This window comes from Plectropomus leopardus, chromosome 2 (genome assembly GCF_008729295.1).
Source record: "Plectropomus leopardus isolate mb chromosome 2, YSFRI_Pleo_2.0, whole genome shotgun sequence".
NCBI lineage: Eukaryota > Metazoa > Chordata > Actinopteri > Perciformes > Serranidae > Plectropomus > Plectropomus leopardus.
The window spans coordinates 18129384-18145102 of record NC_056464.1 but is presented as its reverse complement, the minus strand read 5'-3'; the positions used below and the strand labels follow the sequence as shown (position 1 = coordinate 18145102).

General features: G+C 38.4%; 1 protein-coding gene across 1 annotated transcript in view; it reads left to right on the top strand.

Annotated features, from left to right (window-relative positions):
- The first annotated feature begins 6118 nt into the window (after positions 1-6118).
- The window catches only part of myh7ba (myosin, heavy chain 7B, cardiac muscle, beta a), a 52176-nt gene continuing 42575 nt past the window's right edge, over positions 6119-15719 (top strand). Inside the window, exons 1-22 of the mRNA XM_042503341.1 lie at positions 6119-6149; positions 6428-6589; positions 7118-7221; positions 7345-7488; positions 7670-7826; positions 8464-8491; positions 8804-8900; positions 9466-9489; positions 9600-9692; positions 10120-10183; positions 10276-10374; positions 10457-10560; positions 10682-10820; positions 11247-11365; positions 11690-11839; positions 12044-12214; positions 12304-12483; positions 12572-12704; positions 12782-12858; positions 13202-13289; positions 13367-13484; positions 13576-13731. Coding sequence (XP_042359275.1) covers positions 6493-6589; positions 7118-7221; positions 7345-7488; positions 7670-7826; positions 8464-8491; positions 8804-8900; positions 9466-9489; positions 9600-9692; positions 10120-10183; positions 10276-10374; positions 10457-10560; positions 10682-10820; positions 11247-11365; positions 11690-11839; positions 12044-12214; positions 12304-12483; positions 12572-12704; positions 12782-12858; positions 13202-13289; positions 13367-13484; positions 13576-13731 — 2342 coding nt within the window. The 5' untranslated portion in view covers positions 6119-6149; positions 6428-6492. The remainder of the gene's footprint in view (positions 6150-6427; positions 6590-7117; positions 7222-7344; positions 7489-7669; positions 7827-8463; positions 8492-8803; positions 8901-9465; positions 9490-9599; positions 9693-10119; positions 10184-10275; positions 10375-10456; positions 10561-10681; positions 10821-11246; positions 11366-11689; positions 11840-12043; positions 12215-12303; positions 12484-12571; positions 12705-12781; positions 12859-13201; positions 13290-13366; positions 13485-13575; positions 13732-15719) is intronic.

Sequence of the window (15719 nt, the reverse complement as noted above, 5' to 3'; positions counted from 1 at the left end):
AAACAGTGATTTCATTGGAACCAAAATACAAGAGATTAAAAATATATCTTTGTGTGAACTGTTCTGTAGAGACGTGACAGTATGAAACACACTGGCATTAAAGTGTCAGTGATGTTACTGTAAATGGGTAAACCCACTATAGACATCTTTTTTATTTTTTTTTTTCAAATCATCATGCAGACAACATTCAGAAATATAAATAGAAATCGTTTAATTTTAATAATGGCATTAAGAGACTAATTTTGAGAGATTCAAATGACTCTATAAAGATCTACTGCAAAGAAGCTGTGGAAGTCAATTTTTGCCATTGTGAGGAAAAAAAGATCTTGCATGTCATTATAATAAGTAACTTTATCAATATTATGAGTTAGTATCTCAAAATAATGATATAGTATCTCAAATTATGAGAAACCTTGAAATATTGACTTAAAAAACTCAAAATAATAATAAAAAAAAAGATAGTGAAGTCCCTGTGCCACTAACATTTGGCTTTTGTATTTGATTGGAAAGGTTAAAACTGGCATTCTCTCTGGGGACAAATAATAATGCAGTAGTCACAGTTATTTATCAGCTCCAGCTCAGATCTGCAGTGATGGAAATAAGACTCCCAGGTAGACGTGCTTATTTTAGCCCCTTTGCTGGTGAGATGCAACAACCGGCCGCCACAAAATACAGTTGATCTCTGTCCAAGAAGCGCTTGAACATTGTTCAAAATTTTGTTGGTACATAGTTTGAGAGAGAGCCTGAATAAGTATCATACAAATAAGAAGTAACTACCATTTCTTTTTATTTTACCTCCATTATGCATTCTACTGTTTCCTACCCTGTTGTCTAGCCTGGCTGTGATGTTGAATGTGAAACAATAGAATAAAAAATAAATAAAAGAATAAAAAAGAAAAGCATACTCATCTACAGCTGGCAAAAAAAAAAAAAAAAAAGTCTGTCAGCTATTTTAACAGGTTTTCCCTCATTTAATAAACTCTAAATTTTCATGGAAAAAGAAGATAGGCCTACTAATTATTTTGAGATACTGACTCTTTAATAAAAAAATGTGCATAATGACTGACAAGATCTTTTTTTAATCACACTTTTGGAAATGTGCTTCTACATCAGAAATACCTGTGTCAGCCTGAAAGCTGTTAAGCAGGGTAAGGATTTGTGGCACAACTTTGCCTACTTTCAAGTATGGGTCACACCAAAAAAAAAATTTCAGGGCCAATACCAATTATTAGGAGGTAAGACAGATAACTGATATTTGGAACAGATATGCATTTATAATAAAATAAAAAAACTTTCTGTCAATATTTAGAATTTGGAATATAACAAACGCCAACACAAAACTGTGTTTAAATGCTTTTGGCAAATGTTTACTCAAAACTGAGACTTTCAACATCAAATACAGCAAGTTCCCAGCAACTTGTTTTATGGAGTCAAATAAAAATTGAAATAAAAAATAAATAAATAAAAAAGCTTCCTGAGGTTTTACAAAGTAAAATTTCCTCCCATGCTGACAATTTCTTTGTACTATTTGATTAATGAATTTTATCAGTGATCATTAAAATAAAATGCTGATACAGATAATCGGCAAAATGCCAAATATTGGCCCCGATAATCGGCCAGGCTGCTACACTTGTGGTATTTAGAACAACTGAATTGCAAGACAAACACATTTTGGCTTCACCCTCATGAAGTCCACAAGCCGAAACGCCTTTGTCTTGCAATAAAGTTGAATTAAATACTACAAGTGTTGCTCAAGTTTCAACCCCTCATCCTAAAAAACTGACCAGCTTCTACAATAAGTCGCATAATAAACGGAGAGAAGCTGTGTTTAATCTTCACTACATTCCTATCTGTTATCACACAGCACACAACAAATGTATCTCTCCTTGCGATGGATTGCTCATCATCGTAGTGTGTAAAGGAAGCCTCGGAGTGATGTGTCTAAGTGTCTGTGCAGCCTTGTTAACCCTTTACTTGTGTGTTATTGGGCAGGAGGGGCTGCAGCGGGGCTCTTACTGGGATCCTGGAGTGCGTCAGATTGTCTGCGGGCCTGTGTTTGGATAAGGCAGCATGCCCATTGTTTCTGATGCCCCAGCTGGGCCGAGGTATGCCTCCATGCTCCTGAAATAGAAAGACAGCTGAGGGCTGACATGCATACTGAGGGCAGGGCTGGCCGGGCAGGCCGGGCCCACTGACCCAGACCACAACTTAGTACAATGAGAGAGGGGGTATTGTCTGGAGCCAGAGGCTAATAGCTGAGGTATCAAACCCCCAAACAGCCTGCTAAAAGACTGATTAACTCTGCCGTGTGTTATTGCTGCGTGTGTATGGGTGCATGTCAGGGGGTGGAGTGGGTGTGGAAGACTAATTGGGGCTTTAGAGTGTGTTTGTGCCACGCGTCAGCCCGTCTCCACTCTGATGAACCGACGGCTAAGACCTGAGCCTACACAGTTGCTGCAAGGTATTGTGGGCAGGCACGAGGCGATTACAGAAATATCCACCCTCGATGAATGCTTTGATCCAAAATGAAACACTGCTCCACTGCCCATTTTTAGGTTACTGCCATAGAGCAAGATAGGATCTTAATATGTGTGCTCTTGAGCCGACAAGCAATCTGACTTATAGAGAACTTTTCACAGTAAATTTAAAAAAAGGAAACAAGTTCGGAAAAGATGAACAAGAAAATATATATATAAAAAACAAGGACAAAATGTGCACAAAGCACAATACAGTACACACTGTTTTATACAAATATAGTAACATTTCGTAATATTTTCACACACAAAAAATTGCATGACTTTGGCGTCTCTCAGAGTTTGTGTGTTGTTCAACAATAAAGATCGGAGAGACAAATGCTAGAGATGCAACAATTATAATCAGTTGGTTATCAACTATTAAATTGATTCCCAACTAATTTCATAATCGATTAATCAGTTTGCATTTGGGTTTTTTTGGGGTGGCAACAGTCAAAATTCCCAGATTCCAGCTTCTTAAATGTAAATATATTCTCCGGTTTCTTTACTCTTCTATGACAGTAAACTGAATACATTTGGGTTGTGAACAAAACAAGACATTAGAGGATGTCATCTTTGCCGTTGTGATCAGTGATTGACATTTTTCACAACTTTCTAACATTATAGACCAACAAATAGTCAATTAATTGATAAAATAATTGACAGATTAATCAACAATAAAAATAATCCTTAGTTGCAACCCTAATACATAGAGAAATGCAAGTGGACCTTTTCAATCATTATTTTTTAAATATAAGAGCCTAATAATAAATTATAAACTTTATTCCTCTCCTTTCTTACAATAAATGCATTTTTCAAGGTTCCTGCAAACTCTTAGTTGTAAAAGGCATTACATTTATTAATCTAAAAATAAGACCTTAAATACTATTTAAAAGTCTTTAATCAATTAGAAAAGGATTTTTTTCTGAAAATGCATTGTAATGTCTATCTGTCTGTCTGTCTGTCTATCTATCATTTTGGGGTGTTTTTTTTTTTTTTTTTTTTTAAAAAAGGTCATTGTAATATTGAATTTAATTTTGAATGGCATTTAAAAAGTCTTAAAGTTGGAAATCTAACTTGCCTTAAGCTGAAAGGACCCAGATTTTTAGGAAACTCATAGTTTTGAATTATTTAAAATGATATGGAAACTATGTACTGCTGTATATATATGTGTATATATATATATATATTTGCAATTCATTTTTGGTTTTGAAAAATAAGACATGCATCCCAAACTGCTTTAAATTTAGAGGTAACAACAGACAAGTCAAAAGAAATCGCAATACATGTTAACAATTACATTGTCTTTTTTACTTCATTTTTTTCAATATAGAAAATAGGATTTTCATTTTAAAAGCTGTATTTTCATTTTAGTGAAGTAACATCTAGTATCGCCTCTGATGAACAGTCCCACCTGTGCTGGAGCCGAACATGTAGAGAGGTGACTGTGTGGTGTGCGATTAAACACTGCTGAGAATGACTGCAGTCATAATTCCCAATCTCTCTCCATCCCGCTGCTTAAGCCTGCTGGCATTCGGTGCATGATGATCTAAAACAACTGTGACAGACCCCCAGATCAAGTCTTGATGCCCAAAATGTCGGCTCCTCGCTTGCGCATCACCAAACTGTCGGCTGGCCAATGCACCAGAATGACCTGAAGACCCGGTCCCGGCATTTTGGGGCTGAGGCCTACAGCTGGACTTCACTGGTTTGGTCATTTTATACTGGGAGGTAATTCAAAGCTGCACAAATGTCCAATAATGAAAACATGGGCATTGATGGGCCTGGCCACATTAGGGTCTAAATGATTTTGAGGAACACTGGGGATGTAAGAAGAGCTGTGGCTCCGAGAAGTCAGCTGTTGCAGTGGGCTGCAGTATAGCGGTGCAGAGAGATGTGCTGGGGGACTACGCTAACGCTGCTGCATGCACTTCACTACGAATGTGTGTGTGTGTGTTTACGTGCCGGAGAATGTGGACTTATTTAAAGCCGTCAGCTCTGGGGACTTTGGGATTCATCTCCTCCTCATGTGTTATCAGCATGCCAGCTTTTGAAATGGTGCAGCAAGTGACATAGTACATAAACCAGCCTCTGGCTCACTGAAGAGCCCCTTGTCCCAGAATAGCTCAGGCCCGCTCTATCTAACTGATGCCTAAGAAAGTTTGAGCCATCACGGAAACACCTCTCCGTCTGCCACGGCAACAGATAACAGCGTCAACAAAGATGGCCGCCCCTCAAGTCAAGACATTTAGGAGTTTGTTTTCTTGTTTATCTCTGTGTGTTTTTGTGTGTTGAGACAAAATAGAGCTGTCTTTTGGATTAAAATTCGGCCTATTGGCTCTAAGGGTTTGTAAAAGTTACAGTGCCTCCGTTGGCAGCAAACAACCATTTTCGGCTTATCAATGTGGCTTTTTCAGAATTCGACTCAGCCAAAAGTTAACAGTCAATCTCCCTATCAGGAATGCTGGACTCTGGCTTTGTCTATTCTGAGAAACTGTGGTCCCCTTTCCCTCCCCCCGTGCTGCACTGTCACCCTGCTCTCATACCAGGCACCAACCTCTCCCCTTGCTCTGAAGGTCAGATCTGGTGGAACCAGAGTGTAAGAGGCGTACTGCTCAAGCCAGATTTACTGGGCACGCAAAATTACAGCAGCTACGTATGACAACAGAACACAAAGTGCTACCAGCGGATGGTTAGCAATATACTGCTTATTTTCATCTGAGGCCCAGGGTGCTGAAGCTCTACAAATTTCTGGCTGCAGCTTCCCAGAAAAAATCTGAAAAACTAAAATCATATTTAAAAATTTTTCATTGCACATCTTGCATGAACTGTCACTCATGTTTATTGCTTTTATAAATTCACTGGAGGCTCTTCATTGTGTGGTAGGGGCCACTCGCCATGTTTCTCTCTATTAATATAATATTGTGTATTTATAGTAGCATGTTTAATGCCACACAGCTCCTGAAATAATCTCTTCTAAGGTTGCATCCTCTGTGGCCACACACAATAGCAAACATCCCTGTTGGCACTTTGGGCTATTACTTAGAGGCCAACGTGAGTTCAAAAGCATGCAGTCACACAAAGTGGGAAGGGTTCATTTCTGTTGATTAGGAGATGGAAGGTGGATAAAAACAACAACCAAATTCTGGATATGTTCTACTGACTGTAACTTTCATTTTCTTTTGAAATTTGCTGCATATAGTTAAGTGGATTTCTGAGAATATTTTAGTTAAATTTTCAGTTTTTGTTTTTAGGTGTGGACACAAATCAGTGTCCTGGTTTAGGCAATGATGCCCTTCAAAATCTACAGAGTGAAAAAATTCCCCCCCACAGGGATGCTCTAAATGCAACTCTGTCCCACTCCCTTGCAGTGTGTACAGTGCATGAAATAACTGGGATACAAAAATAGCCGGCTTGGGTTTAGCGCAATGACAAAAACGTAGCTTTCCTTTTGTGTCAATTGAGACAGGCGCTCAGCACCAATAGGCGCCGGAGGAGGTGGCATATGCTAATGAGGGACAAATGTCCACTGACCGTGACCTTGAGAAACACAGTATAAAGGGGGGCACATCTCCACAGGCTGTTATTTCGTTGTGGTGGTCCTAAGGTCAGTGGACAACTTTTTGCCTTTGTTTGGTAGGTTGATCACATTTTAGGCGCGTCGGCTGCCTTTTAAAGGGACTTGTAGAGTATTCATTTCAGTCACAGCAGTGTATTAATGCTGTTTACTTTTGCTGGCACGTGTCAGTTAACGCGCTGTAGGTTTCTTTATTTTTGTTCTCACTTGGCGATAGTGGATTTGCGCCTTTTACGCACAAGCAGTGATTTCATGGAAGGCTGAAGTATGAAAAACAACAGCTGTAACATGTAAAGAACCACTGACCCTAACGCACAGCTTTGCTTTCTCACCAAAGGAATTCCTCATCTCCTCTGTCTCACTGGTGTGCCCGGTTTTTGGGGCCGGCGAGGAGCTGCCAACATGTCGCGCTATGACATGAAGGACTTCGGGGAGGCTGCACCGTTTTTACGCAAAACGGACCTGGAGCTGATGGCGGCGCACACCGTCCCTTTTGACGGTAGGCCTAATAAGGAGAGTTTAAAGAAGCGGAACTTTATAGTGCAATTCATATTTAAGAAATTAATTCAGTTTTTGATTCAATCATTCGTATCTGTTTTTAAATAAGGGAAAATTCTGCCGATTGTGTGAAATTGCTGCTTGTTATTGCAGCTGCATTTGTTGCAGAGTTTTTAAGGAGACAATTAAAAGTCTGGAAAGATGCATAAATATATATGATAATATTTAGTCTTTTATGAGAGTAAAATGTCACAATTTAACACTATTTAATTGTGAACTTGTTTTTTGAAAAGTCTATGTAAGTAAAGCTTTGGACCAATTTCCACAATGACACACTTGCTGATATGAGTATTCTTGCCACATAAACTGTTTTGTGTAGTACTTTCTTTTATTTGGTGATGATTTGGTGCATTTCTGTACAAACATATATGTAGTATATTTTAAATTGTCCACAAACGTTTGTACTACGAGAGTTTTGCTGCTTCACGTCATCCTTCCACTCACTGCACACCCTCTGCTGTGCTGTCAGGTAAGAAGCGAGCCTGGATCCCTGATGAAAAAGAGGCATACATTGAGATTGAGATCAAGGAGCGCAATGGTGACAAAGTTACTGTTGAAACCAAAGATGGGAGAGTAAGTGATCATTCCTCTACACGCAGTAATGAATGAAAACCTAGACTATTATAGCTCTTGTTCAGCACTTTAGTATAAGCCCATGTTCTCGACCTCATGTCTGCCTGCGTCCATCCCCTTTAGACCCTGACAGTGAAGGACTCTGACCTCCAGCAGATGAACCCTCCAAAGTATGACATGATCGAAGACATGGCCATGCTGACACACCTCAATGAGGCGTCTGTGCTGTTCAACCTGCGCAAACGCTACTCTGCCTGGATGATCTATGTGAGTCTCCCTTTATGGACCGACGGTACTTGCCCTCTCACATGTTTCCATGTTCCCTTAAGAGGCATCATTACCCAGATTAAATTACAGAGTTACAGAGCAATGTCAACCTGTCAGTAGCACAACGGGTCACTTTGCCTTTAGGTGATGCATCACAGTGGGTTATGTCTTGTCTCCTCAGACCTACTCCGGGCTCTTCTGTGTGACGGTGAATCCATACAAATGGCTGCCCGTCTACACAGCCCCAGTGGTTGCTGCCTACAAAGGCAAACGCCGCTCTGAGGCACCGCCACACATCTACTCAATCGCAGACAGTGCATATAATGACATGCTGCGCAGTGAGTGTACCCTAAAATATTATAACAACATGCATACACATCAGGACATTCATACAAATACTAAATATAAATGCTCTGAATTTAAGTGTGCAAAGTGTAAAAAGAAAAGTTTTCTTTTAAGTTCAGTCAACTTTAAAATTTAAGTGCAGCCCGGACACTTACTATTTAAAGTGAAAATAAATAGAGGTAGTTTTCTTTCATGATTCAAAACAGAAAAAAAACCCTTTCTAGTCAAATAAACCTGATCATAATTCAGCTGTACTTAAATACTTTAGTGTATGTAAACTAAAGGTTTTAAGTACAACTGAATTAAGATCAAATTTATTTAGCTGGAAAAGTTTATTTGTTTTGAATCATTACAAAATTATGATTTAAGTTCTGTCAACTTAAAATTTTAAAGCAGCCCAGAAACTAGATTTAAGAGATGAGTTTTGTCATGATTCAAAGCAAATAAACTTTTCTGGTGATATAAACTTTATCTTAATTCAGGTGTACCTAAATTATTTAGTTTCAAAATGACTACTCAAGTGCAGTCAGCTTAAATTTTTAAGGCAACCCGTACACTAACTTTTTAAAGTTAAAACAAGGAGTTTCTTTTGTGCATACTCATCTGTCATATGTATGTTCTCTTCCTCAGATCGGGAGAACCAGTCCATGCTCATCACGTAAGTTGTAAATTCAAATTAATGTTTTGTTTTGGGTTTTTTTTTTTTTTTGTCTTTTCACAAATTAGAGAAGAAACAGACTTTTAACTGTATAAACAACCACATAACACATAGGCCATTCACAAACAGCCACTTGAAAGATTTTATATTTTTTCCTTCAAAGTTTTTGGCTTTGCATAAATCTGTTCTTCACTTTTTTCTTTTTGTAACAAGATGTGTAATTATTGTAATTTACACCGCCTTTACCAGTTTTGTGACCACCAGTTTTTACTTGTTGTTTGTACACTTTGTTATTTTTTCACACTCCTATAGCGGAGAATCCGGTGCTGGCAAAACTGTCAACACGAAACGTGTCATTCAGTATTTTGCCATTGTGGCAGCTCTTGGGGAAACAACTGCCAAAAAAGGAGTAAGGCTGATGTGGCAACATTTTGGTTTCCCAGCTTTTTTTCCTGTATTTTATTTTTATTTTCTTCATATTTTTTTATTTTTATTTTTTTGGTCCCAGGATTCCTTCAGTGTATCCCCTTTAAACCATGTCCATACATTTTTCTCACTGTAAAAATGGTGAATGTGATTACATTCATGTCTGAGTCTTTACCCTCATGTGTTGTGTAGCCCTTTCCAGCCACTTTACTCTTTCTTACTGGTTTTTAACTTTTTATTTTTCCCTTTCCATCTCATTTCTTTTTTTTGGCTCCAATTTTTCCATTATCTTTCCCCTTGCTTTGAGTTTTGCTTTTGAATTTTCTGTGTTTTGTTTTTCCTTTTTCTCCCCTGCGTGCACCACACTTCATCATATAAAACAAGGTGGCCATTGTTGTTGGGTTTTTATTTTTTTTTTATCACAGCTTTAACAACCACTATCTAATTTTCCAGTTGGTTATGATGTTTCCCTTTGCTTGTGAGAGCTTTATTCAATCATGCTTTATATGATGGGACACTCACAGGTTTCTCGTTTTATTTTTTTACAGCAAGGTCCTGCCACCAAAACAGGGGTGAGTTTAAGCTGCAGAAAAACACAATGCAGCTACATTATGTTTAACAGTGATTTAAAAAACATTGTCTCTGGGCATCTTTACAGCTTAACTTTCATTTTCTCTCCCAGGGGACTCTGGAGGATCAGATCATTGAGGCAAACCCTGCCATGGAGGCGTTTGGTAACGCCAAAACGCTAAGAAATGACAACTCATCCCGTTTTGTGAGTACCCGTAAATCGCCCTTATGTAGAATACTGTATCAGGGTTTCTAAAGCTTAAATCAAGTTAGATTTAAAACCTTGTAAATGCCTTTAGGAATACATTTAAGACCAATTTTGCAAATTAATTAATTAATTAATTAATTAAGGAGGAAAAAAATAAATAAAAAAATAGATGAGATTTTTTTTTGTTGAGATTTTACAATACAAGGCTAGATAAAAATGATTCATAAAATCTTACTTTCCATGTCTTAGCATTTTTAAGACTTTGAAAAAATGATTTAAGACATTTTAATACACGTTAAGACCTTGTTTTTAGCATAAATTTGTCAATGCCTTTTAAGACTTTTTAAGGATCCATTAGAAAATTGTGTATTTAAATTGAACTGGATTGGATTTCTGGAGCATTTGAAAGATATTTTCCCCACAGGGCAAGTTCATCAGGATCCACTTTGGACCTACAGGCAAACTAGCCTCGGCTGATATCGATATATGTGAGTATATCGTCAATTATTGTATCCATCATCATCAGTTTTCTTCTTCTTGTTCCCATGTCTAACATGCTACTCTCATTTCTGCCCGTCAGATCTTCTGGAAAAATCCAGAGTCATATTTCAGCAGCCCGGTGAGAGGAGCTACCACATCTACTACCAGATCATGTCGCAGAAGAAACCCGAACTGTTAGGTGAGTCGTTCTGGCTGGTTTTGATATTTATTTACAAATTACTGCAGGACTGCGGGATGATCCTGTGCGCTCTTTGTTCCAGACATGCTGCTGGTGTCCTCCAACCCGTACGACTACCACTTCTGCTCCCAGGGTGTGACCACCGTGGAGAACATGGATGACGGACAGGAGCTGATGGCCACTGACGTGAGAGCTTTTACTTTGTCCAGATGGGGAGAAATCCAGCTGTTTTTTAATAGAGCGCATTGATTTAGATTAGACATAGGTTTGTGAAGTAGTGAGATGATTTATCCCGGCTTTTTTACAGCACGCTATGGACATCCTCGGCTTCCTGGCCGACGAGAAGTATGGCTGCTATAAAATAGTTGGAGCCATCATGCACTTCGGCAACATGAAGTTCAAGCAAAAGCAGCGTGAGGAGCAGGCGGAGACTGATGGCACTGAAAGTAAGAACCAGTAATAAAGACTTCTCGCACAAACAACCATTTGATTTAAAGGTCCAGTGTGAAGGATTTAGGGGCTATATTGTTAAAAATTATACTTAATATTCCTGTTTTTATTACTTTTTTATCACCTAAAAATAAAAATAATTTTGTTTTCATTACCTTCGAATATTTATATCTGCTTATGGAGTGAGTCCTCTCCCACAGCGCTCGACTTGTTGTTCTACAGTAGCCCAGACTGTGCAAATTGATCACTGGCTCTATTGAAGGTCATTCACGTTCTTACGTTGGCCACTGTAATTCTTCTACATGCCTGGCACACGGGAGAAGTTTTAATTTAGCAGCCTCACTGCTAGATGCCAGTAAATCCTGCACACTGTTCCCTAAAAGAAAATTTCAGATTTTTTTTTTGTCCTGTTTGGTCACCAGGTGCGGACAAGGCCTCATACCTGATGGGCGTCAGTTCAGCTGACCTCATCAAGGGCCTCCTGCACCCACGGGTGAAGGTGGGAAATGAATATGTTGTGAAGGGACAGAATGTCGAACAGGTGAGGAGATTTGTCTGTTTTGTTTGATTTAATAATCTGAATAAAAAGGAGTGAGGTCATTTTTCTGTGATTTAAAGTTGAAAAATGAGGTGCAACAAATCAAACACATGAAAGCAGAACTGTAGTTTGAAATGCAGAAAAAAATTCAGCGTGTTCAGCTTCACTTCATTCTGCTGGATTACTAGTGTGCTGATGAGGGACGGCTTCTTCCCGTCGATCAATACGCTCACCACTTCACACAGTAGAATCTGGTATCTAAGCAACAGAAACTATTCATGTGAATGACAGCTGTATTCCTCCCGTGTGTGTGCGTGGGTGTTGTAGGTTAACTACGCCGTTGGTGCTCTGGCTAAAGCCACATATGACCGCATGTTCAAATGGCTTGTGGGACGAATTAACCGCACCCTGTACACCTCCCTGCCTCGCCAGTACTTCATAGGAGTCCTGGACATCGCTGGGTTTGAAATCTTTGAAGTAAGTTGATCCATACTGCAGTTATTTTTCAGAACAAATTACCATCAGTCATTTTCTGTTTCCATGGCCATGGTATTTTATTTGTGCCTCAGTCTTTCTTGTTTTGATGAATTTGCTCTACGGCAAGACGAATGTCCGTGACATGTTTTTCATGCTGTTCACTTCTAATGCTTTCCATGAACACCTGTTACTCTCTCATTGCAGTACAACAGCTTTGAGCAGCTGTGCATCAACTTCACAAATGAGAAACTGCAACAGTTTTTCAACCACCACATGTTCATCCTGGAGCAGGAGGAGTACAGGAGGGAGGGCATCGAATGGACCTTTATTGACTTCGGGCTGGACCTCCAAGCTTGCATTGATCTCATTGAAAAGGTAAAGAATTTTTTTTTATCTACAATGGATAAAGTTGAATCATACATTAGTTTCATGGAGACTTATTTAACACTCTGCTCTTTCTCCAGCCTCTGGGCATCATGTCCATCCTTGAAGAGGAGTGCATGTTCCCAAAGGCTACAGACAGCAGCTTTAAAGCCAAGATGTATGATAATCACATTGGCAAGTCACCTAATTTCCAAAAACCACGGCCAGACAAGAAGCGCAAGTACGAGGCGCATTTTGAGCTGGTGCACTATGCCGGAGTGGTAAGTGTGCTCTGAGATAGTCTTAAAAAATTAATTCTGACAAACAGAATTCAGTTATAACAGGGGTACCCCTGCTGTTTCTTTCTAGGTACCGTACAACATTATTGGCTGGCTGGACAAAAATAAAGACCCGCTGAACGAGACGGTGGTGGCGTGTTTCCGGAAGTCTTCCAACAAGCTGCTAGCTTCTCTGTATGAGAATTATATCGCCTCAGACTCAGGTACAGTTACCAGGATTCTGACATAAGATGGTAGCATATAGGAGTTTAAATTAATCACTCTGCTAATTGCCTCGCAGTGCCCGAGCACAAGGCTGGTGGCAAAGAAAAGAGGAAGAAGGCAGCCTCTTTCCAGACCGTGTCTCAGCTTCACAAGGTGAGACTGACATCAGAGGGTGAAATGGTCTGTTACTGATGCAGGTGAATGCAGACAGAGGTTTTTCCAAATATCTTTCAGATCTTTGTGTAGTGCAAGAAATTGTGGGCATCATTGGACAGCTGGGACGGAGGCAGTTAAGACTTGCAGTGATGTTTAGGGCAATGATCACATGAACATCACTTTAAGTCTGTGCTGGCTCCGCTCGCCTTTACATCAAGGATTTTCACGTGTGAGGAGCAAAAAGTCATGCAGAATAAAACATTTCACATCAAGATTTAATTTTTTGCAATGAGTTTGTTTTTTATCATTTAACTTGATTTATGTTTCTCCTTCCCTACAGGAAAACCTGAATAAGCTGATGACCAACCTCCGCAGCACCCAGCCTCACTTTGTTCGCTGCATCATCCCTAATGAGACCAAGACTCCAGGTAATGCGCAGCACACTCATGCACATCATCAGGAGCTAAACAAAATATGGCTCATCTTTGAAACTTGTTCTGTGCAGGGATCATGGATGCATTCATGGTGCTGCACCAGCTGCGCTGTAATGGTGTGCTGGAAGGCATCAGGATCTGCAGGAAAGGCTTCCCCAACCGCATCCTCTACGCTGAATTCAAACAGCGGTACAGATCTCGTCAGATCACTTTGTTACATGGTGGCATGGGCCCACAGTGATAATCTGTCCTAAAACACTCCTTTTATCCATCCATTCAGCTACCGCATCCTGCACCCCCATGCCATCCCAGATGATAAATTTATGGACAGCAGGAAAGCTGCAGAGAAGCTGCTGGCCTCCCTGGATATCGACCACAACCAGTATAGATTTGGACACACAAAGGTAGGAAGTAGCAGATTGTGTAAAACAGAGCTGTGAATGGCAAATAATATCTTGGGGCAAAAAACTAAATTAAAAATTATTTAAAAATTGGATGGTGTGATGGTATTTTTTTAAATGTGCATGTAATAATCAGTGTTGTGCAAGTTATTCGAAATCAGTAATTAGTCATATTTACTTTTCTCAAAACTAGTTGAATTGTTGAACAATTGAATTGTCAAATTACTGAATTTAAGTAACTTTTGTGTTTCTTGTAAATATCTGCTTCTGGTCACTTATTAATGGACACATTAAGCTTTATTATTTTAGTGTAGCTTTGGCACAGTGTGGGACAAGATGTCAAATTTTACCTTTGATTGGACTCATTATCACTGTGATGAAAAGTAAGTAGTGGAACAATTCAACACAATAGATATGTTTTGATGCGGATTAAGTTCTTCTACCTGTGTACAGACTACAACTCACGACCATATTATTTGTTCCTGAAGAAAAATTACATTTATATTTTCATGAGAGCAAGCCTCAAAATACCTGAACTGTCCGCTATGGTGTTCTGTGACAGTCTCATGGTGATTATTAATTGATCGATCTCATTTGTTGCACTGCTGAAGGTTAGATGACTTTAGATGAGAACATGAGAAAAAATCTGGGGAACATGCTGTGTTTTTCTGCTGATATTAAGACAAAAGCAATGAGCTCATGTAAATTTCAGTAATTGTAATTGAATTATTTAATTAAAAAAAAAAAGTGTAGTGTAATTTCTAGTCTCTGCCAAAAGTAGTGGAACGCTCATTAATGCTAACAAGTAATAAATCTTAATAAAAATATCTTCTCTTAGTGTAAGTGATTGATTGTTAGTTTTCACGGTTCCAACTATGCAACTATTAGTCATGGATGTACAGTATCTGTATAAGTGAATGTGTGTATATAGTGTACAACATTTTTTTTAATATTTAATCTAATTTGCATGCTGCAGTAATGTGTAAATTTACACGGTGTGGAATTCATTAAGTCTTATCATACATTATTTTTTAGTTAGGCTTTTCATTTTAAAAATATAGTGATGTATATTCCACATTGTTTTTTTTTCTGACTGATTTTTTTAGGCAAAGTGTACAGATAATATATGTTTGGTATTTTGATATCTGTTAGCAAAAAAGCCCTCAAAAGGTTGTTATTCTCTGAATCCCTCACATTACAGGAGTGGATAGATATAGTAAATTATACTTATGTTATGAAAACGGTTACTTTGTAGCTTCATCTTGAAAAAAATGTGTTCTAGTGAGGTTAACCGATATTGGTTTTTCAGGGCTGATACCATTTATTTGTAGTTAATGAGACAGATAACCATTATTTGGAACAGATATCCATTTACAATAAAACTGAAAATCTTTCTGTTAATATTTAGAATTTGGAATATAACAAACTCCAACACAAAACTTTGATTAAATGCCTTTAGCAAATGTCAAACATCAATATGATGTTGAAACTTTCAACATCATATACAATATAAAGTCAAGTGAAAATGTAAATGAAAATTAATAAAAATAACTACAAAGTAAAAGTTCTTTCTATGTTGACACTTTCTTTGCACCTTTTAATTGATTAAATTTTTCATCGATCATTAAAATAAACTGCAGATACAGATAATCATCAAAATGCCAAATAATGGCCCCAATAATTGTCCAGACATATTATCTGTTGACTCCTAATGTGTTCATTAAGTTTTGGACCAAGTGGGTGAAATAAATAAGACCCTATAAGATTTCACGGAAGTATCAGATAAATGACCCAATTATGTTGTTTTATTCAAGCACATTGCACTGACTGCTATTCTGTTATTTCTTAAGTCTCCCCCTAACATATTTTTTAGGTTACACTTTATCGCTCCCAAATTGTACCATGTTCTTAAATTTAGAGACAATCGAAACGGACAGAGTTTCATTTCCCCCGCTGTTTCGATTGTCTCTAAATTTATGAACATGGTACAATTTGGGAGCGAAAAAGTGTAAACTAAAAAATA